The sequence below is a fragment of the Trachurus japonicus genome, chromosome 9 (assembly GCF_045865225.1).
Source record: "Trachurus japonicus isolate A0001 chromosome 9, Traja_1.0".
Classification (NCBI taxonomy): Eukaryota; Metazoa; Chordata; class Actinopteri; order Carangiformes; family Carangidae; genus Trachurus; species Trachurus japonicus.
This window is the reverse complement of record NC_140915.1, coordinates 22,514,734-22,538,839: the sequence shown is the minus strand read 5'-3', so window position 1 is coordinate 22,538,839 and position 24,106 is coordinate 22,514,734. Positions and strand designations below refer to the sequence as shown.

Here is a 24,106-nt window from a genome sequence, read left to right as displayed (position 1 = left end):
CAGAGGTTGGCACTTGGTCGTCAGTCAATCACAGAGTTTCTCAGTCAATTTACAGCCAAGTAGCAAAAACGACTATACGCATGAAGCTGGATATTTCCAAGCTGCCTACACTCAAGCAGAACTCATTCAGTCAAGTTGTTGGCCATGTCAAGTGGAGTCACACATTAATACAGGCTTGATCCCATTCAGACACATTACTGAATCTTCACTAGATATACTGTTAATCTCACATTCAGAGTATTTATCCACTCGGACACACATTGTGTAGTTCTAGCGCAAGAGGACGGGAGGACACCTTCCAACTGAGTGATGAAAATTGTGTTAAATGCTACAATCAAATGATGCAATCTGTGTGTCCGCCTTTAAATACAAAACACAGTCTGCAGCGCGCTGAAGTTTCCCGTCTCACTCTTGGATGTGGCAACATTTTAACGTGACTCTGTTTGTGCTTACACCGCATCTCACATAAATCAACCTTCACCACTAAGGTGATGAGCAAACAGGATTCAGGGCTGAGCCAGAGTGGCTTTAGTCTGTAGGAGAAAAAAACAATATGGTGACATGATTGAGAATAAACCAAGATAAGGACTTATGTTGCTGAATAAGAACAAACTGATATTTCCACTAAATCAGGTCTCTTTTTTCATTTATCACAACTTCATCACTATAAAGCACTCAGTTTTGTAAACAACAGACCCCAAAGTGACCCGTTTGCATTTTTCTCAGATTTTTACTCATTAATTGAATACATCAATTATTATAAAGGAATCCGCAAGATATATGATGGCATTATACTGAAACAAGCATATTTTATTTCAAAGCAACGGGAATTATTATCCTCTCTGGCCACCTAGTTGTTGTTCAGAGTTTCAGTAATACACAGATTGTATGAGTCAGGGAGACTCGCCCGTCAAAGCTTTATTTGTTTCCTGATGATCAACACTTGGAGCTTCCAACACCTTTATCGATATGTTCTTGTGTCAACCCACAAACTCAAAGACCACTTCTGTTACAAAAAGCACATTTATTGTCTAGACATTTTCATCATTATAGATTAGCTAGCATTAAGACCATTTAGTATTTCTCCTGATTAGACGTTTCTTTTCCATGTAAAAGACGTACAAAAAAAGTTTGTTATTTCTAAAGCATGTCCTGTAAGAAAAAAAAACATATATACATTTTTACAAACATTCAAACAGACAAAAATAGATTTAAAAAAAAAACTAAGCACAATGTCATGAAATGAATGAGTTTTAAATGGCTGACACTGACTGATTCCTTCCTGAAGCTGAAATTCTACTGTACCCATAAAACCTCCCTCAGTAAGGCTGTCTTGACAAATAATTTAATCCTGTTTGCAGTCCTAACATCTTTTTTTTTTTTAAGTGGAGAAAACAAAAAGGCATTTAGACAGTGTAGCAAATTTGAACAAAAGCTTGAAACAAGTAACAATATAAAGCAAAAATGTAATTTGTTTCATGAATGTTTCTGAGGATTTTTCTGTTGTTCACATAGGATTTCCAATAAATACAAGATTAAATCACATGTTAAGATAGTCTGAGTTGGTTCCTGTTTACAAAGCGTGGATAAACATCCATACAGTAAGACATCATGTGTTTCAAAGATTGATAAAGGCAGGGTCAAGGTGAATTTACAATAGTTAAGACAGTAACCAAATGGCTATTTAATTTCAAATTAATGGAAAAGACCATTATTTTTAATCAACGTGACCTCAACCAGTGAGCGTATTGTAAAGGAGACCACAAACAAATGATCTGCATTAAAATCAATAGCAGGGCCATGTCTAGACTTCAACAAGACCATATTGAAAAAGCAATCTCTAAACCTGAAACTATATTCAGATGACCAATAATCAATACTGAGTCTCTGAGACGTTAATTCAGTAGTGTGAAACCCCATCAGCTTGTGCAGTTGATGACAAACATTGATGCTCAAGGACAGAGTGTAAGGGCTGACAAATGAGCAAAACAAGTAGCAGAAAAAAGATTTATGTTCCTGTCTCTCCTTTCTCCTTCCAAATCTCTGTCATTATTATGAAGATTTAACAATCTTTGGAGTTCAGTGGGGGCAATAATCTGCTCAAAAAGACAGTAGAAAAAGGAAGAACCAAAAGAATTTGAAAGGTTCATTCTCTGAAACTTTTTTCTCTCAGGTTTCCAATTTTCAACCAGCATCGTATGCAATAAAGAAAGAAAAAAAAAAACAAGCCACCTCTTTTCTGTTCTGTAACAACACTTAGAGCATATTCTTCTGTTTTCAGTGCTTTTGGCTTGATTTGGTTTGAAAAGTTAATTTGTATCCATATATCACAGGAATTATTTTTGGCGGCCGTGGAAATGGGTGTGAAATCAGAAAAAGTAGCGTACCTTATCAGAAACCCATCACAGAAGTGAGCAGTAGCATGAAAGTACTGTATGCATGTTTTCTAAGAATTGTGTGTCTCTAAGTGTGTAGGTGGACAGCTACCACTAGTGCAGTTAGTGAGAATTGGACTAGTGTTAAGACAGAGAAAGGTACTTTTCAGACAGTGTAGGCGTATCCGAACAGTTAGTTGACCTTTTAAAGTCAAAGGGTCACAGCTGAGAGATAAACAGGCTCTGAGCATAATCTGTCTAGAACAAAATGCAAAACATGTTCTGCACTCATAGTCTATAAAATGTTCATCTGCTGTTGCTTCTCCTCCACTGTCTCCAAAGTGATACACATTCAACCCTCTGGTCCTCTGGTCTGAGTGTTCATTCTAGGATCTGGCCCCGTGTCCATCTTAGTATATCGAGTGTTTTAATATCTGATGTTGAGTACAGTGTTTTCCAGTAGAGCTGGTTCCAGTCGAAACAATGCAGAGCCCCCTTCAGTACAGTCGTTTTCTGGTCCCTTTAACTGATCCCAATGTAGTAGCATGGCAGGAAGCAGTGGCCAAAAAAACATCCAAATAGTTCCTCTCCTTCCATAAACATCCAGACTCTCCAGTTGATAGCTCCCATTTGATATGGAGTCGAGTATACAAGCACAAGACATATGTGCAGTAAAAAGTTTGCCTCCTTTCTTGTATCTCCTCTGCAAGTGTAACAGAAATCGTGTGCCATCAAGGTCACTGCAAAATCTGGCTCCGTGTGAAAATTCCTGGAAACATTATCAGTGTATGTGGAGGAAAAAACAGACGTCCTTGTTTTCTTGATTTTCTAGTAGATGACCTCGTACACAGTGGCCTTCTTGTCCCCTGAACCGGTGACGATGTACTTGTCGTCCACAGATATGTCACAGCTTAGCACCGACGATGATTCTTTAGACTGAAGAGAAAAAAAATACAGAATACAGAATATAAACGTTTAAATGCTGTTACAAATTGTAATAATACCTTGTATTCTCATTCACATAAGTATTGCTGAATGGTTAATGATAATCAGTGGCCATCATAACATGTTTGACAACAACACGAGGCATATTTCACTGTATGAAATCTAGTGGTGATCTGTTGCTCCAACCTGGAATATGCTGGCTCCATACGGTGTTCTCCATGCATTCAGTAAATTATCCTTTCCCGTGCTCACAAACCATTTACCTGGGCAAACACAGAACAGAAACACATCAGGAGAACGGTAATCAATGACAAAATCAACAAGATATGGTTCAACAGTGGAAAATATTTTACAGAATATGATACACAAATAAACAATAAACCACTTAGAGAGGTAAAATATACCATAAGTGAAACCACAAAGGTGTCCTGACATATGAATCTTGGTTAAGCCACCTTCAACATAACTGTAACATCCACACACCCATATCTTAATGTCACTGTTGCTACTGTGTCTCCAATACTGTCCTATCCAATACAGTGCACAATCAAAACACATTTTAACTAATAGTTACAAAGGAGTCAAACGATGAAACGTTATCAACCAAGATCAACAGAGCCAGGTTCTCACCACAATAGGCGAACTGCAGGGAGAGTACACAGCTCTCATGTAGGTGAAGCTGGTATTTGTCAGGCTTGGTAACATGAAGGACCTCAACATTGCTGCTTTCCATTCCCACAGCGAGCCACTCTCCTGTCGGACAGTAGCCAAGAGAGAAGATCTGGGCAGGAGAGACAGAAAATATTACTTCAGTTGTATTAGCACTGAGCAATTTGAGCTTTGGCCTTACTGAGAGATTCTACTTCAAACACAAAGACACAAAGGGTTAGTTGATGAAGGTTTGTTTGCTGATATGAGCGTGCACCTGTGATGTAAAGTCGTGCTGCTGCAGCTGCCGTCCCTCTCTCAGATCCCAGGAGCGGACAGTGTTATCGAGGCCTCCGGTCCACAGCTTGGTGCCATCGTTGGAGATGTCAATACAGCTGGCTCCATCTGTGTGGCCCTGGAACTGCCTGCAGGATACACACATACATTCTGAGTTAAATAAAGAGAGAAATGTTTAAACAAAGACACCAGGAATCAGGTTGCCCAGGCGGCTGGTATGCACCGCAGACAACCAAATGTGAAGAGCTTACAGTATTTCCTATCTGCAGCCACTCTTGTAGAAGTGTTTTTGCCTCCTTTAATCATTAAGTTAAACCAGATTAAGGAACGTTTATACTCAGATACTGATGCCCTTAAAATTCAGCTGAGTCACACATCAAGCTCACTCTTCAATAAAGAGTACACACACAAACTCTGCCTTACCTAACAAGTGTCTGGTTGTGTAGGTCCCAGACTGCGATGTTTCCATCACTACAGCAGGAGAAGCAGACCTTCGAGTCTGGACTGATGGCCAGAGCGTAGCATGCTGGTGCTGACGATGTTAACTCTGCCTTGATCCTGGGAGTGGGCGTGGCCAAATCCCAGATTGACAACGTGCTCGCCTCACCTCCCACTATCAGAGTTCGCCCATCAGGGAGGAGGCGACAGGAGCGGATGTAGTTATCTCGGTTCTGGTATGGTAAGCACAAAAGGTTTATATTAGTGTTTTGCATACACACACACACACACACACACAGCTGTATTTCTCTAAAGGCATGTTTACAAAAATGTGTCTATTCTCCATTTTGCATCAACAGTTAACAATCATTACTTAGTAATTATTCAAATGTTAGGAACATGAAGGTGTAAATATATTCTGCTTATTGGTTGTGTAGCAGGGAACAAGGATTCACCAGGTAAGAAAGAAAACTGAAAACAAGCCAGTTTCAACAACGGGACAAAAAAAAATCTAAATTGTCAAAAGATAAGGTTACTACATACTGACTATACCTTTACACATGCTCCATTTTCTCTTTTTATCTCCTTTAAGTTATTCATATTTGACCAATATGTTGCACACAACAGGATATTGTATCATCTTATAAATCACCCCACAAATCCCTGCACCACACTCACCAGACAGTCGAGCTGCGATACAGGGCTCTTGTTTCCTGGGTGACTAATGTCCCAGACCTTGACGCATCCCTTCCCTCCTGTGTAAACATGTCGGGTGGGATTACTGATAGTAACAGCGCACACCACCTCTCCGTGGTTCAGTGTGTTGATCTGACGGGCGTGGCGTGGGATCCCTGGGCCTACCAGAGCATCTGGGGGGAATGGTACCGGCTGCATCTGTCCGTCAGCGGCCACGTGAAAAGAATAAGCCCTGGTGATACAAAGGAGGATGAGATTCAGATGGAAAAGGAGGTGGACAGAGGATATAAAGAAAGAGGTGGGAAGTCAAAGAAGAAAAAAATGCGTTCTTTCAAAGACAAGGTTTTTCTAGGACACTGAAAGGGCAACGTGAGCAGTCACTCCTCAAACATACAAGCAGCCACAAACACACTTACGGTTTGCCGCCGGGAATTCCTGTCAGACTGGGAGGCATTCCAGGAACTCGCATATGAGGATGAGGATCAAAACCAACCTTGAGGAGAGAACACAGACATTTTATGATCACAGTGCAAACACATGCCCATGGGCATTGGCAATATGCGCACAGGTCAATACTAACCTGTGGAACAGAACACAAACACTCATGAGCACAGAGCAAACAGACACCCTTGAGCACACACACCCTCCCCATCTGAATGACAAGTATAAGAGTCGGCAAACACGCAGAGGTAGAGCTGTCAGTACTTGTGCCCCTCAATCCAACACACACACACACACACACACAGCTGGTGAGTACACAACCTGAGTTTCTATCAAGTGTTGCCCAGACACAGACACAGCTGTGATTCTACTAAACCTATTTAAACAGTGTAATGAACACTATGCAAATACAGCCAAGAGTGATGAGGTGGCTGAATGTAATGCACACCAGCACACCCACTGTATAAATACTATCTCATAGACAAGAGCAATACAGCTGTATAACTATTGACACTTTCCACACTTTTAATATAAAATATACAATGCTTATGAAAAGCAGTCACAACCCTCAACTTCTTAACGTTTCTTTATTTTTAAACACTGGATTACAGAGGATGTCATTCTGATTTTCAACGCTGTTCAATAGGAAAAAAAACTTTATATACAAGTCAAACTGTAAAAGCAAATATTTTATGAATAAATCGAAAATAAAATATGATTACTGGTTAACATGTAATTGGCTTCATAAAATTCATTGCGTCAGCCAACTGTTTTTAGAGGTCACCCGTGTTTAATCATGGTATGACAACTGACTTTGATTTTAATGTCTGGAAGGTAAACTTACTGCAACTGGTGCAGCCGTTAGTCACTTTCTTGGCAAAAGAGACATTATGAAAACAAAAAAATTAATCAAGCTGCTGCAAAGCTACTGAAATGTACGACTCGGGGGACGGCTGTAACATCTCCAACACACTGGATTTTTTCCTCAAAGAAGCACAAGGTCATAAAAAAATGGGAAGAACATAGTACAACTGTAAATCTGCCTGGAGCAGGTTATAGGGATTCATGGCTGAGTTGTGAGCACTGTGCATACAACTGTTGCCCGGGTGCTTCGGGGAGAACGGCAAAGAGGAAACCACGGTTGATAATACTCCCATGAAGGCAGCAGAGGTAGAAGGCATGACTTGAAATTCACTCACATTTCCATGCAACTTCACACAGCTTGAGTAGTTTGACAAAATAGAATAGGATAAAAAAAAAACCTGTTTCTGACACCAGCCCATCACTGGGCTGTCCAGTCAAGGCTTACGGGCATTAGGGGGTATAACTGGGGTAAAGACAGGCTCATTACCACTGTTCAATATGTAACTCAGTGTAAGTATTGCAGTAAAATGTGGAAATGTCAATGTTATGAAGAATTAACTGCTTATGCTGCTTTGATATTTTGCGCACACATATAAAATGTCACAAACATCAGTCACCCTCTTCCACTCACCATGGGTGAACGGCCATACGCAGCCACAGCAGCTGCCGCAGCAACACTCATCTGAGGTGACATGTTGTGTAGTCCAGCAGCATAAGCCGCGGCCCCAGCCGCACCCGCCAGCTCCCCGTTCATCCCTGCTGCATGGGGCAACATGCCAAATGCACCCGGGTACGGACCTGGTACAGCAAGAGGTGTCCGCAAACCTGCAGCTGAGGATGAGAGGGAGGAACACAGATGCATTAAAATGCGGCAAAAAAAGAAAGGGCATGTAAGTTCAACATCCCTCAAATTTAAAAACAAAACCCATGAGAAGTTAACAGATGTTTCTGATTGAAACTATGATTGGATTTATCATCCCTTTAAAGCAGCTGTGCACATGCATGAGATTTTTCCAAACTTCAGGTGAGCCATGAAGCATTGGTATTTAAACCTTAGAACAACAGTTCAATTGGAAACAGGAAAACAAGTCCTGCATGATTTATCCAGAACGTTTTGACCTTTAATTCAGAATTTTCCTGGAGAAAAATAACATTTTCTTTTAAAAAACACACCTGAATACTCAACCAATCTTCGCAATGATCCGTTACAAATGTTTATACTGGGCTTACTAGGTGGATGTGGTATCTCCATGGAGGGTGGCTTGGACAGACTGGGCCGAATTCCAGGTGTGGAGCTCGGACCAGGTGTGGAGTCGCCTCTCGGTGTGGGTGTGCTTGACTTTAGCCCCGGTGTGCCAGCCTTATCTCGCTGCCGGAGAGAGAGAGAGAGAGAGAGAGAGAGAGAGAGAGAGAGAGAGAGAGAGAGAGAGAGAGAGAGAGAGAGAGAGGCTTCAGAGATATGTCTGAAAAAACTGAAACTGCTGACATACGTATGTACTCGCCATCAATCAATTGATCCACCAGTATGCAGAAAATGTAAACAATGTTATATCTATCCATCCCTACCATTGCCATCTCTTTGGACTTGAGAGAGGAAGAGCTAGCTGATGATGCAGTAGAGGCCGGACTACAGGGGTCTTTCTTAAGAAGGCGTGCTTTATCCAGGCCATTCTCCCTAGGAGAGGGGAGAGGTGTGCCACGAGGAGAGGCTGGATCCTGGTGAAGGGAAAAGGATTCAGTGAACTACCCGAGAACAAAATCCCTACACCAAAAATCTTGTTGGTATTTTCCAGGGTAGAAAATATTTCAGTCCTATTGACAACTGTGAATATATAATTGCAGTGAAGTCATAGAGCGCCATCCCACACAGACACAACTGTTACGCCCGTCATTTCAATATATACTTCCCTCCCACTGGAAACAATCCCAATAGTTTAACAAACAATTATCACAAAAAAACACATACTGACCTCATTTGACACATCCACCACTAAATTGTCATCACTTTTCTCCCCATCGCTATCCTGTAAAGACACAAGTTTGACAGAAGTTAGGTCAGCATTATGTATTCTTTCACTTCACTCCCATCTAGTTATTTTCTTTGACAAATTCCCAAGGTCTGTTAGGAGCCAAAAACTAGACTGTTACAGTGAACTTACGAGTGAATAGTCAAGTCAAGTGAAAAATCCCTCTTAACCTTGAATATACAGTAATGAATCTAAACAAATATTTAAAATGTATGTTTCTTCACTCACAAACAACACACACAGAGAGACAACAGAATCACTTCTTACATAGTGGCTTGAGTCCTTGTCTTCTGCCTTGCGTTTCTTTGTGTCATTTGAAAACTCAGGTCCATTGCGTCGCTTATCTGAGTTCCTGAGACTTTCTGGCAGCATTGAGTTACTCTGCAGATGAAGTGTAGAGGAGGAGGAGAAGGACAGAACACAGTGGAAAAGGAGCACAGAGGGAGGAGAGATTTAAGAAAGGAGATAGGTAGTGTAGGAAGAAAATAGAAAACAAGAAAGAGGAGAGTTGGGAGGACAAAGACAAAAAGAAAAGAAGAAAATAGATTTGCAGAGGTAAGACAATTTTTCCATTTACAGTCCAGCTGTGCTTTGTTGTGTGTGCATTCTGCATGAGTTCACCGGGTCCTCTGATCCATCTACCGCTAATTATAAAAGCCATTCAGTTATGTGTAGAGCAGGTTAGAAAAACAGACTCTTACTTGCAAATAGGTTAATAGTTCACAGAGGCATGAATTAAGTAGCACTAACACTTCAGCACTAACAGCAACCTCTTTTCTCACTTGACCAATGCCAGTCACAGCCACACACAAACACACGCCTGTGAAGTTGATGATTACATTAAGTGGCTCTCAAAATCTATCAGTGCTCCCTCTCCTGGCTCTGACAAGCTGCACCGGCTTCTGTGTGTGTGTGTGTGTGTGTGTGTGTGTGTGTGTGTGTGTGTGTGTGTGTGTAATTGACTGTGAAAGCCTATGTGTATCATCAAGTGTGTAACAGACCGTGTGTGTGTGTGTGTGTGCGTGTGTTACTTGCATAACACTCATGTGCCCCTCTGTGTCCCAAGACTACACACTCTCTCACTGACACACACACACACACACACAGACACACACCAGCGCTGCCCCCCTCTGGCCCCCTGACCAACGGATCCTATTGTTAATGGATTAAAGCTTCATGTTGAGTCCATTATAGTCTCTGCCTGTCAATGAAATGTGCATACAACATACACAAACACACATGCGCGTGCACACATCTAGCGAGGGAGGGAGTGGGCTTTGAGGGTGGGGGGGGGGGGGGGGGGGTGGGGAAGGGTAAATGAAGGAGGAATTGCTGAGAGGGGAGGAGCATGGGAGGAGGGTGAGAAAAAAAGGGGGAAAGGGAGGGGGTGAGATTAGAGGACAGAGAGCATGGAGGGAGGGTGTGAGAGTGTGGAGGAGAAGAAAGGGTGACAAGAGATGAGGGAGGGAAAGAGAGGCATGAGGGGGGAGGGAGGGGGAAGGTGGTTTGGGGGGGGGGGGTGAAAATCTGTATTCTGCCAAAGGCCCCTTCCTTCACGCCCTCCCCTCTTCCTCCCTCCCTCCCACCTCCTCCCCTTTTTACTGAAAGGTTTTAGTGAGCCGAGCACAGGAGCACTGACCCGCAAAACATAAGCAACCCCCCCCCCCTCCCTCCATCCCTCCTCTGTTCGCTTTTAGCATACTCTCTCTCTCTCTCTCTCTCTCTCTCTCTCACACACACACACACACACAAGCTCAGTGTCATATGACTGCTGCTCCCTCACCCCCCACCCTTTCCCAAGCCCTCCCCACTCAGTGGTGGTGATATTAAACACAATGAGAGTCTTTAAGCGCGGGATCAGGGGCGGTGGGGGGGTGAGGGGGGTGAGGGTGAGGGGGGGGTAGAAGGGGGTAATCTGCTCACTGAGGTGTTAAATAGGCACAACAATGCAGGCTAGGCTGGAGGAGTGTGTGTGTGTGTGTGTGTGTGTGTGTGTGTGTGTGTGTGTGTGTGTGTGTGTGTGTGTGTGTGTGTGTGTGTGTGCGCGCGTGTGCATGTGTGTGTGTGTGTGTGACCATGCTAAAAAGCTCATTTGGAGGAGAAAGGAAACCCAACAGTTCAGAGCAGATCTAGAGCAGAACTAAACAGGCAGGCCAAAGCTCTCCCCAAGAGATCCCCAAACTCACATGAACACACACACACACACACACACACACACACACACACACACACACACACACACACACACACACACACACACACACACACACACACACACACACACACACCACTTTAAAACTGACAGTCAAAAATACACCATCAAGAATGAAAAGCTATTTGGGTTTCAAATAGTGGTAATAAAAACTGCAAGGTGCTTTCATATACATAGTAACATGGTGAGATGAACTTCATTGATCCCAAAGGGGGAAGCTGTGTCACTATGGCAGCAAAAATGGATAATTAATGCATATCTATCTAAACGGTAAAATGATCCTGCCTCAGCAATAGGTGCAGCTTACGTAAGGTTATGAATTTCAAGCCTAAATTTTCATGTTGCTTAGAATAAATGTGCCTTTTAGATACTGTAATTTCAGGAAATTACTACATGTGAGAAAGTAAATGGTTAGCCCAAGACAAACTTGTCTGTATACTTTTTGCCTTTGCTGTTTTTCCTTCATGATCACATGTACATCATTTTATAAATACAATAAGAGAGAGACAAAGTACTTACAGTTCCAGGCTCTCGGTCTTTTGTGGAAATTGGTGGATGTGATGATGGACACAAGGATGAGTGTTCAGCAGGGAAAGAAAGAGAAACAAAGAGAAGGGAAGAAGAATGAATTTAAAATGTTAAATTGTATGTATTTCATTATAACTAGAACCTTAACTTTAGAGGAAGTTGAAACTAAAGATACGATTCACAGTTGAACACGACAATTCATTTATTCATAAACTAATTCAAATCATTTAGGGTAACATTATAATGATGAGTGTGTGTCTGTTCACCTCTCAGGTGGTCGGGTCCGTGTGCGTCTGGTCCCGACAGGTGGGGTTTTTTATCACCTCCATCTTTTCCCACCAGATGGGGAGGAACAGCACCAAGTGCTCCTGAGAGAGCCAGGAGGCCGGCCGAACCTCCCAGCTGAGAGGGGTGGAGACCAGCAGGGTGAGGAGTGAGGGGCACGGGGGCACCGCCGTGGTTATGGGATAGATGCTGCTGCTTTGGGAAAGAGAAGAAAACAGATAGAGAAAGAAGAAGTTTCTTTATTCAGAGGTGCTACGACACAAAGCTGAGTTCTTAGTCTATTCCTGGCAATAAACTGGAACACATGATACAATTTAGATTTGTCACCAAAAAAACATCACTGGGTTTTTACAGCATTTATAACTAATTTAGTTTGTGATACTGGTAGATGTTGAGCTTGTTGGATGTAGACAAAATGTGCAAAACACTGACACGTGACTCCAAAACCTCAAGTGTCAGTGAATGAAACTGGAACCATCAATAGGTAAAAAAATCAGTAGTACTCATTAACCTAATCAATATAGATTTCTGGGCCTATTGAAGTCTTCAACAGATGGGGCAGTTTCTTCAGTGTCTGGGTTTACACCATCTCAACAAGCTGCTGGAGTCTACAAGGCAGTGAACACATCCTCTCCCCCTACACACTGCCAGCACACACACACACACACACACACACACACACACACTCCCTCCTCCTCCCTCTGAGGTCAAACACTGAACAATACTGACAGCTGGGATCACAGCCCAGAGCCCGAGGATGTGGTGGGAGAGGAGGGGGGAGCAAAAGGAGGAATGACAGAGAAGCAGGGGGAGAGAGCCGAGAGCCCCAGCTGCTGCCTGCACTGTCAGGTCTTGTGAGGGTGTGAGGCGGCTGAGTAGAGAGAGGGGAGGAGAGAGGGAGAGAGAGAGGGAGAGAGAGTTTGGCTGGCAGCCCTGCTCTCTCTTTCACACCAAATCAGGCGCTCGTCTGAGCGTGAAATGCCTTTGTGTTCCAAAACATCATTATTGCCTCCTCAGACAGTAGCCGCGGGAATCCAAGCTCACTGATTCGCCGCGGGGAGGGGAGGAGGAAGGAGAGGGAGAAGAGGAGGAGAGGAGAAGAGGGAGGGGGAGGGGGGGCACAGGGGGTGACTCGGCAGGGGTGGAAGGAGTGGTGAAGGTCAAACCGACTTTTATCTCACCTAATTGACTAACCCACTCCCCCTCTCCTCAGCCCCCGCCTTCTCTTTTCCTTTCTATCCATCCTTCACTCTGCGTCCTCCTGCCCCAATGAATGAAAGCAGCACAACAAAATAGTCTTTTAGCCTCAGCCCCCATGCCTGCCTGCTGCACGCACACACACACACACACACACACACGCACACACACACACTCAATTTCCTGAGTTGGCTCGCCTGCCAAGCAATCAAACATAAACACACCCACATGTCACACTTGATCACACTAACATGCATACACAGAGTCTAGATAAACAAGGAAGACACACACCCACCCCCACCCCCATCGACTGTTGTTTTCTGGGGATAACAGAAATGTATGCTCTGCTACACACAGATGCACACACACACACAAACAGATGCAAAAACACACACACACACACACACACACACACACACACGGATACACAGACAGGACCCCTGATGGGAGTAAATGGAGGGGAAGCATTGGTGGAGGCAAGGGGGGGCCGGGTTTGTCATGGGATGTTAGTGTGAGCTGGTGTGTGTGTGTGTGTGTGTGTGTGTGTGGTTGTGTATAGAGGTAAGGGCAACATGCTTCATTACACTCATTTAACTCACAAACGGGGTGAATGACAGGCTGGCGTGGGAGTCGGAGGAGAGGGGAAGAGGGGAGTGTAAGGGCAACGCCGTGACCCCCCCCTTTTTTTTTTTTTTTTTACAAACACTGAAATCCTGCAATTAAGACTCAAACAGCAACTGCCAAATCCACCTCTCTCCCATCACACACACCAACTAACAAATCCACGTCTCATATAACCAAAGTATCCTCTGAGCCCAGTAGCATAAGCTTAGCTAAAGCCATGAAGATCCCACCACCGTTCCCTATTTTCCCTGAAACACACACCAATGTTTTAGGGTTCCCACCCAAAACAGTCACAATCAACAGGTCGACTCAGTGTCTTTTTTTCAACTGCACATCGTTGCTGAACTGCAAATATATTTTTGTGCAGCATCTTTTTATGCTCACTGTATCAATCCTTCTCCAATTCAAGAATAGCTGGTCATGTCCCATTCATCATCCTAAAATCTAACCAGATCATATCCTTTCTTCTCTACTCACTGCAAAAAAGGTCATTTATATCAATCTATCAATTCATCCATTTTTGCTGCTCACAGTCCATGAAGAGAAAAACTGTCTGCCTAGCACCTATTTCACATGAAACCTGCCTTACACGTGACTCTGCAATCCTCACAATACTACTATAAAGCTTTGGCAGTGATTCTGAAGGAATTTAGTGAACACTGGACCTAGTAACATCCTCATTTGATGCGTGGGGTTATGGAAAGTATAGCATTGGCATATACTCACATATAAACTATCTTAGTTGCTATACTAGTGCAGTGAAACAGTGTAAGAGGCGTCCTGTGCTTTTTCACATTCTACATGACTAGAAAAACTGATGGCTGCACACAAAAAAAAATCTGTTGTGGGAGTCAAACAGCAGAGATCAATATCACACTATTCACAAATCAAAATATACAATGTTATCTATCTGTTTTTATGAGTGGAATGAAATGTAATGAACAGATATTCAGAGACAGTCAATATAATGTATGTAAAGAGGAAGTAGAAGAATACACACGGTAGGGGGAAGACCTGGCAGTCCACGTACCCCGATGACGGCATTGAGCTCTGCCATGGTCACTTGTTTGGCTCGCTCCACAGCTTGAACCACCTGCTGCTGATGCTGCGAAACATAGACACATACAAGGATTGATAAATAACTAAAGCAAGCAGCATAAAAAAGCAGTCTGTAGTAAGGAATAGGGATATCACAATACCAGGAATTTGGTAGTTAGTACCAGTTGTCATTAACAAACAATAACTTCAACATCTCAGGTCATCAACATTTCGAAAAGATGTTGTTAATATGAATTTAACAGCTAAAACTCATCACCCTGAATTCTGTTAAGAGATTCAAATGTCCGTCTTTGACCTACCTACTTGGATAGATTTGAGGTGTTTCTTCCTATTAAAATGCTCTGTGACACCATTTTCATACTGGCTTTCGGTTGTCCATGACTTGTCCCAACTAACCCACATCAAATGCAAAATATCTTCTTTCACCAGTCTGCCTGCTCCCGTTCTCTATCCAAAATTAAAATGCTCATAGTGTTATGTCCCAAAAGAATTGCATCTTATGCACCTATATGACATTTACCGTACATTTGGTACCTGTGGTACTGTAGAAAAACAATTCAGTATCAAAGAATATGGTCTCGTGGCATCCCTAGTCTGTAGCTCAATTCACACATACTTACCTCCTGTGAGAGGAAGGGAATGACTTGTGCACAGATGGTGTTCAGTCTCTTGGCGATCTCAGTCTGATGAAGGGAGAGACGCACAGAGACAGAGACAAATTGACAAATTGTTAATAGCATAATTACATTCATTTAGAAAAGACAGATGTTCACTAACACCAATAAAGTAATACAAGCAAACACACACAGACAGACACACACATAACTCATCTACGTCTCTCTACGCACAAATCGAGTCTGTACCTGATTGTCAACGTCACTACCTCACACATAGTACGATGAGATTTTCCTCTCCTAATCACGAGTGAGCTCGAGTTTCTCTCCTGCTTGTTGTATTTCTTTTGCTCTCTCTCTATTCTCTGTGCTCTTGTCCCTCTTCCCATCAGCACTTCAACATAATCTCATCAGCTACTAACTTCATTTGCTCTCACCCGGTATCCATGCCAACACATCCGCCTGCCCCCCAAACCCCCGGAGTTGGCTACAATTGGCTGAAACCAGATACCCCCACAGTGGCATTAAATCAGATAAGGGAACTCATATTACATATCATCCAATCAAATTGATACAAAGAAGGCCAGGGTGAAGAGGGAATTGGAGGAGCCATGAAACGTAGTAATGGCTCATCAGACACACAGCCCATATAAATAGATACATCGACACACACTGAACGTGAAGGCTTCAAAGGGAAAATGTTGTTATCATGTGAAATCCCAGGAAAAGTTGGATGGTTTTCATTATTATGGGATGGGAACTAATGACACTTATTGCTTTTTAAAAACTCAGCCAACAAGGCCCAACAAGCAAGGGCCACAGCAATGAAACTAAAAAGACATGTTGTATCTCAAAGCAATAATTTATGGGGATTTGACTGGCCTGAAATAAATGTTTAATGTTACATTTTGCCTCTGTCCACTGTCTGAGACACTTTACGTTACAAAGGCTTTATGAGACATACATACACAAATTTTGAAAAGACCGTGCAAAAGATTTGTAGACGTTGCTGCAAATCCATTGTTATTGAAAAGTCAAGTGCCTAAATGCAGGTTAGGAGCTCAGTGAGATTGGACTTAAACACAACGGTCTTTTCAGCCAAATGGGAAACCATCATAATAAAGCAATTAAGGACATCAACATTTGCTACTTGGCTAAACTATAACTGAAGATGACAAGAAGGAAAATGTTTGGATACAAACTGTAGTACTGGACAAATTAATGTTTTGACGTAAAGCGGAACAATTCAGAGGACAGGAATGTCTGACAATCCATCAAATCATTTAAGACATTTAACTCAAAACTACAAATGTCAAACTCACTGTGTCATTAGAGGAAAAGTCGCAGAATATGGTTCATCCTCTAGGGACGATGAATATCTGTATAAATTTCATCTAAATCCATGCAGTAGTAGGAGAGAGTCAGTTTCAGTCTGAATCAAAGTGAGATACCAACGGACACTACCATCTCTAGAGCCATAACCCTGGCTCAGTGCTTTATTTAATGGATTTGATCACTCCAGAAAAGCTGGCATTACTTTAACTGGAGCATACTTTCTCTCACTGGACACCACTGGACACCTACCAGCTCGCCAACAACAACTGACCCTGCACACTTCAGCCAATTATGGACTTGGATGAGCTAAATAAAGTACTAGTCTAGGAGTCTCAAACCAAACAAGTTACTGCTTCACATGGAATCTAGCTTAATGTACAGCTGAAGCTTATAAAAAGAAAAAGTTCTTGGCAAGGTTCAAATTGTACAGCACATTACCCAGAAGTAGAAGTAAAAATAGCAGTAACTACAGATGCCCTTATTGATCTGCAGCCAAACAGCTGATTTTCATTCTAAGTAGCCTACACGATCGCTCGATTGGAGTGTATGCGTCACCGATCACCTTACACCGTTCTACTGTGATTTGTCCTCTGGTGTCTGTGGCTCAGACAGCCACTGTGTGTCTGGCTGCCAGCTTGTCTATTGTGCCAGTGCAGGACAGGACAACAAAACCAAACACATCAGTCTTGTGGAACTTTTACATACTGTGTGAGACTAAAATAACATAAACCATCTTCTGCAATGCTTAAAACTGATCAGCATTGACATCGTCTCCTCAACACTGCACCTGATGTACCCATAACTTTAGCATCTGCACAACAGATTAGCTTGAGAGACCTTCTGTACCCTCATGAGATGCTGACATCCGCATGCAGCAAATCAATCTCTCTGTCCAACTTCCACTATGCCTAGAAAGCTATAAATAAAGAGCTGATTTGTAAACCTATTATTAGCCTTGTATAAAGGACCAACTAATTGGGTTTCTGCGAACAGTTTAACCAACTACTATCAGGGCAGCTCAACTAATCCAACTAAACTAACTGACAAAACCAACAAAGATTAAACAGATGAGGTTGTAATCCCCAAGTGAGACAAGTGCATTTTAAACAAATAAAGTTGAGGTAGCACGCAACAACTCAACAACTCATTTATCCTAGCCGCCGTAGGAAATGTTTCATCTGAGCTCCTGAGAAGTAACATTGGGGAATTGGTGCACAATCCACTTGATATAATTGAGAGTAGGTAAACAAAAGTTGAAGATACAGAGAGAATATGCGCATATACCCACACAATGTGCTTACAGAAAACCGGCTTCCTATTACACATATAATTGGAGCATTATTGTCTCACTACATGCAAACACACACCCGTACTTCCTCAGCAGGAGGTGGGTTGTTAGTCTGTATCCCCCGTACCCCCCGCACGCTGAAGCTTGTTGCTCTGACAACTGCAGCCCCAAGCTAATGACCTCCCCTGGAGCTTTAGTGTGTGTGTTAGTGTGTGTGTAAGTGTTTGTGTGTACGGGGACAATAGGAAAGAGATGCAGCTCCCTCACAATGAAAGAACAGTAGCTTCAAATGGGCATATAACGAAAGAGGAGCCAAGAAAAGAGAAACAAGAGTGGGGGGGGGGGTGTAGCTGCAGAAAGAGGAGATCCCATAATTGTAAACGGAGAGTGGAGAAAGAAAAAGGAGAGAATTTGGGGTATTAAAAGGAGACAGAAGAGGAGAAGGAGATCATGAGAAAAAAAAGCCTAAAGGAAGGGAGTGTGAAGGAGTCAGAGACACATCCCCACTCTTCAGTGAAGCAGCCAGGCCAATCCACCTCCAATTTCCTCTGGTCTGACTGGTCGATAGCTGTGGTAATTACTGGTAAACGCTCTGAGCCCTGCGACACTCCTGTGGGGAAACCTGTGTGTCTGTGTGAATGAGAGTGAGAGAGTTTTCTTCCTCCGTGTGTTTACATACTTAACCATGTGAGTATGTTTGCCTGTCTGTGTTTGTGTGTACATTATTGTCTATTTATCAAACCTTTTCCTGTATTTGTGTTTGCAAACAATCCTTATGGTTGTACAATACGGTTGTTTCCTTTCTGTTGGAGTGTGCAAGTTACAACAGGTAAAAGTGTTTCGAGTTCCCACACTTGTGTATCTATTTGCCTTACTGTATGTGTGTATTGGTGTGTTTTTGCTCCCCTGCTTCTAAAATGAAGAGCTCCATGGTCTCTCCTCCCCTGGCTTCACCGTGATCGATTCCTCTGCCCTCCCCAGCCCTGCCCCTCTAATGTAATAAAGCAGGCCGCTCTCCTAGACAGCACCAATCAATCTACAGAGCCATTCATCCTGCCTCTGGGCTCAGCCGGCCGGCCCTAACTGGGGAAATGGAGACAGAGGCCCATCGATCACAAATAAACACACATCTACACACACACACGCATGCACACAGATACAGTAAAACACACACAAATGAATGAACACCCAAATGCATTTGTACACACACACACAAGGACACGTCAACGGGCGCACACACCAAATACATCAAAATCCTAGCCATAAGGAGTGTGTGTGTGCAGACAACGGACATGAGGCAGACAGATAAGCATCCATACCTGTTTGTGCATTTCAATGTTGAGGCCATAAGACATCTCATAGTACTGAGGAGAGAGAAGGTCAGATAGTTCAATTATCACGTACTTTCAGAATAAAACAACTTTACAGAACTAAGAAAGTATGTGCAAGGGTGTTTTCTTTGGTGAATGTGGCGTGCAGATCTTTTTGGAATACCATGCCAAGTCATTCTCACGGAGCAATCAAACTACTTTTAAAAAAACAGACCATCATCACCATAGTCTATGAGCTGAGGATCTGTGCAAACAATTTAATTGTTGTCTGTCAATTCTTTGTTTCTCTTTGAAGCAGTCCAAAACCCTAAAGGCACACACTCAGCCTTTTAGACCTCACTTCAAAATGGCTTGACACTTTAAGACTGTTATCAACCTGGAAAAGTGTGTTCTGTCACTTTTCTTTTGACTCTGCAGCACCTTATCATTGTGCTCTTGTTCATTCATTATGTGCCAAATACACTTTGGTGTTTTTGACGATTCATTTTCAGATTCAGGTTTCAAGGTGTGTTACTGTAGAAAGGACAAACAAATGCAGAACCTGGTCCATTCAACCAATTGAAAATGTTGCTAAAATATTGAACAATATGTCTAGTCTACTGACAAGTTGAAACTGTCTAATCTTCATCCACATGTCCGAGTGATGAAACTGCATTAAAAGCAGGTGTGACGTCAGGACGCAGTTTCATTCTTCATTATGACCATTTTCTTAATTAATTTAGATATTTCATTTATCAGCGTTTGAATTGATGAAAAGAAAATTCACAGTGAGCTCCAGAACCTATGGAGCTGTTAAGGACACAGCATTTCCTTTCAGATAAGGTGAACTGCAGTGTGTGATGTGTGATCATGTGGGGCAAATGAATGGGTGCAAGGACCTCACCATGACATAGTGTCTCTGCATCTCCGTCTTTTCACTGGCCAGCTTCTCGCACTCCAGTTTGAGACTGAAAAACACAACAATTTGAGTTTGATCTTGTTCAACCCAAGTGACGTCCATCAGTATAATCCAGCCCCTCAGGATCCAACTGACTGAGAGTTTACACAATAGATATTTGGATACACAATAGATATTTGGATGCTTTGACCTAAGTTTTACACTGTAAACACCTTTCATTTCTGATCAGTGAATATAAGCAAGTGTTACAGACATAAACAAAAGTTGGACCCTCTCTATTTTTTTTCCTGAAACAGCTAGTCAGACCAAGTGTAAACAGTGAGGATGTTTAATTTGTAGATCTTCCAGCTGTTTTCCTGCTATACAAAATGAACTAGATTGAAGTATGAAGATTTGGTAGACTTTAAGTGGGTTTCATTCTTCTCCAAATCCTTTTGTGCTTTTTGCTGATTTTAAAAACCTACCAAACCAAAGATTAACATAAATATTGTGTAGAGTTTTCAAGAGAAAACTAAAGTGAAGATAACGATTCTTCCTGTCAACTTATGCCGGCTTGTGTCAGTGTGTGTCGCCTGTCGGATGTTTGGTTTAACCCTGCTCTTTGTGTGTGTGTGTAAATCAGGATGTGAATTAGAAACAAAACAGTCTGTTTGTAGGTCAGCAGCCTTCACCTGTTGTGGCAAACCCTCCCTGACAACACAAATAAGTGAAGGTACACACAAAGCAAAGAAAAACACAAGTGCACACATACTCAGGCAGTCTCTTTCCCAACACACAAGCATACACACACACACACACAGGGGAAAATAAGGAGTGATTTATGAAACCCTGAGCCCACAAGCCACCCTCTGGCTCTCACCCATCACCAAGACTTAGACCTACCGCAGTGTAAGCGCTAACACTGATGCCTGGGGTCTGCTTGCATGTGTGCACGCACTTTTGTGTGTATGTGAACCTAATCCAGGTTTATGGGTTAGTATGAGGCCAGAGTTGGGGTTTTGTTCATTATGGTAAGAGGGATGACTGTGGTTAGGGTGAGGTTTAGTGTTGGAGGGTAGATGACAACGAGAAAATTGGCAATCTTGCCGCCCATAAAGACAGAGTGAGCCTTCCATATGAATGTGCATGTTTGTATTACACACCTGTGGTACTGAGCCTGAAGAAACTGGAACTCCTCCTTGATGCGGTCCAGTGACTCTGGGATGGTGAACTTGAAGGGCTGGCCTGGAGCCTGGTGGGGCGTCTGACACACACACACACACACACACACACACACACACACACACCAGAGGACTGTTAACATCATAGCGCCTCATTATGTGGCCTGCAATATGCATTTGGTCCTCTCCAGGCTCTCACATCTTGTAATGTCAACAACTTTTAATTATTAGCCATTATTAAACAAACATTATCAACAGCAAACTGCTGCTCTGGGCAGCTGCAGAGCCCAATTAACACCCTGGAGCCTGCTGTCTGCTCAAACTAAAAGACAACTAGAGGCGTGGGTAAGACAAAGAGGCTGTGTTAAGTTACCTCCCGGGTTATGAACACCCGGGTTTTACAGGTAAGGAGGAAGGGTCTTACCGGGTGTCGCCCCTGGGGAAACATTGCTATCTCCGGGAGGATACACCAGTTTCCGTTTCAAAGGGATCCACAAGGGGGGTGACACGAGGATGTGGGGGTGCTCCCGATCAAGAAGACGGATCCATCCGCCGTTTGTGTTGGTGTTGTTGTTGTTATTATTATTATTATCTGGACCAATTTCAAACAAAAACCGATCGACCCCCCTCTCCTCCTCCTCCTCCTCTTCCTCCCTCCTCCTTCTTCACTCCGTCCGAGTTCACCGACCGTCTAATGTGAATCCCTGCTCCCCACTGTCTCTCGCTGTCTCTCTTCGGTCGTTGTTTCTCTCCTCCGCTCCACCGGCGGCGCGGCCGTAAATCAACCGGAAAAACACGGGAAACGGCTCATTAGCTGAAGGCAACTAAACGAAGAGGAGGAGGAGGAGGAGGAGGAGGTGCGTGCGAACCAGGTGAGAAATGAAAAGGCTGGAGCCACCTCAACCACTCCGAGGTTTTTTCCCCCCTTCTTCTTCTTCAGTATAGGGTCCGGTGTATTCCGAGTACAGAGAGCGAGAGGAAGCGAGAGAGAGAGAGAGAGAGAGAGAGCGACGACCGGACAAACAAATAAGCGAGTAATTCAGGCCGGTAGACCGTCAGCAGACAGCCGCACACTGCCGGCTGTCCGGCGGCGCATCACAGACAAATCCACACAAGTTAATTGCAGTGAAGAGTTCCCACTTGACTCGCCGCGGTCGCTAGTTGGCGGTTGAACAGTCAACAAAAAAAAACTGAAATATTTACTTCCACGCTGAGTTTTTGGACGCAACCCTGCATCCAGAAAAGGTTTCAAGGGGGGAAGGAGGAAAAAAAAAAAAAAGAAGTGAAAAGACGTTGTTAGTTTTGATAACAACAACTCCCACAGCAGCGAGCGACAACAGTCCACCGTCTAGCTCTGCTTTACCTCAATGGCAACTTTCTCACGCGGTTTCACGCTCCCCGGCTAACCGAAACTGAGGGGGCCGGCCCACAGAACGGCGGCGGACCAATCAGAGCCGCCGCTCCACGTGGGGAGAACGCTGTGGAGTGCGCGGCTGGCCAATGGGCGCTCGGCAAACTGCCCCAGTCTGTTGACCTGGTTGAGCTACGCGGGCTCTGGCCAATCAGCGCGCAGCACGGAGCTTCCATTCCGGAGGCGCGCAGGGCGGGCAGTGCGGTGGGTGAAGGCTAGTCTCACCTGTCAATCAAAGTAACGTGGGGCTCGGCAGGGCTGGAGATGCGCGCGTACACACACACTCACGCGAATCAGCCCTCACACACAGACAGACACACACACACACACACACACACACACACACACAAGGAGAAACACAAATACTGTCTTTCTTTAGTCGCTGCTGTGAACCTTCCTCACAAGTGTCAGTGCAAATCAACTCAAATCTCTCTCTTCAGTCTGTCTGTGTAATAATATACAGTGTGCAAATGTATTTAGAAGGACTTGAGCTCACTTTATGTTCCACTTTCCTTGAAATAAAATAAAAATACATCTACTTTTACTGCTCATCTGTTGCTCACTACTGTAGACTACAGCAGGCTTGCTCACTGCATGTTCAAGCAGTTTGTAGTTGCTTCCATACACACTCAACCCTACAGGGTGAGCAACACAGATAACTCAGTTTGCCTTGTGTTTTCACTGACATAGGAGACCCTAACCCTAACCCCACACAAAATTAAAAAAAAATAAAAAATATATATAAAAATATAAATATATAAATATATATATATATATATATATATATATATATATATATATTTGATCATTCTGTATGTCACAGTATGAATGTCATCTCCACACAAAGAAAGGAAAATAAAATACTGATTTGTAGCAACAGAGTTCACAGAATTGTAGGCTATGCCATTATCCAAGCACTCAAAAATAGTCAGAAACATTTGGTGGGAAAACTGTTTAGAAACAGGTCAACACTGCACAAATAAGTGGCGTGTTAGATGCAAACAGGTGAAAAAGCAATCATTTTGATTATGCTAATTTCTGTTTGCAAATATTAGTAAGTTGGACAGGATTGGACAGACAGCAACTGTGGTTTGCATTGCACTTTAATCTCAGTACTTTTTGTGGTTTTATGTTTGTTTGTTTTTTATTTGTTGGTGATGACGATGTTATTTTTACTTGATCTGTAAAGCACTTTGTAACTGTGTTTTGAAAGGTGCTATACAAATAAAGTTTATTATTATTATTATTATTATTACTTGTCCTCAGACATCAAGATGTTTGCTGATGTGTAATGTGTGGGTGCTTGTGTGATTGTTTCTTTAGCTAAATAAGAAATAAAATCAAGTGACATAACTATTACATCATAGCTATAGTGAAAAACACAAAACAAAACTGGTGATTGTTAGGTAATGATAGAAACGGCAACCATACAA

At 43.0% G+C, this 24,106-nt stretch overlaps 1 protein-coding gene across 3 annotated transcripts; it reads right to left on the bottom strand.

Annotated features, from left to right (window-relative positions):
- Window positions 1–1,004: 1,004 nt before the first annotated feature.
- Window positions 1,005–22,219, bottom strand: LOC146981409 (transducin-like enhancer protein 1). 3 transcript variants are annotated; one of them, XM_085786569.1, is made up of 20 exons: window positions 21,687–22,219; window positions 21,245–21,345; window positions 20,088–20,151; window positions 19,193–19,237; window positions 15,257–15,319; window positions 14,578–14,682; window positions 11,738–11,951; window positions 11,463–11,479; window positions 8,999–9,112; window positions 8,675–8,728; window positions 8,271–8,420; window positions 7,935–8,073; window positions 7,336–7,535; window positions 5,816–5,892; window positions 5,382–5,631; window positions 4,689–4,936; window positions 4,246–4,393; window positions 3,951–4,101; window positions 3,507–3,583; window positions 1,005–3,311 (listed from the first exon to the last, which is right to left on the bottom strand). In XM_085786569.1, the coding sequence occupies exons 1-20, from the start codon at window positions 21,708–21,710 to the stop codon at window positions 3,204–3,206; spliced, it is 2,349 nt and encodes a 782-aa protein (XP_085642695.1). In that variant the 5' UTR covers window positions 21,711–22,219; the 3' UTR covers window positions 1,005–3,203. The 3 variants fall into 3 exon arrangements, with proteins under 3 accessions (XP_085642695.1, XP_085642696.1, XP_085642697.1); XM_085786570.1 differs by having other exon boundaries at window positions 11,738–11,948; window positions 21,687–21,845; XM_085786571.1 differs by having other exon boundaries at window positions 11,738–11,948; window positions 14,608–14,682; window positions 21,687–21,845.
- Window positions 22,220–24,106: the final 1,887 nt, after the last annotated feature.

What these genes read in the sequence shown, in the direction of transcription:
- LOC146981409 (XM_085786569.1), bottom strand. Translation starts at nt 21,710, where the DNA reads ATGTTTCCCCAGGGGCGACACCCG. An exon ending in TATCGCAGCTCGACTGTCTG is followed by an intron (nt 4,937 to 5,381) that starts GTGAGTGTGGTG and finishes TTACCATACCAG; the next exon opens with AACCGAGATAACTACATCCG. An exon ending in CCTGCAGTTCGCCTATTGTG is followed by an intron (nt 3,584 to 3,950) that starts GTGAGAACCTGG and finishes GTGTTTGCCCAG; the next exon opens with GTAAATGGTTTGTGAGCACG.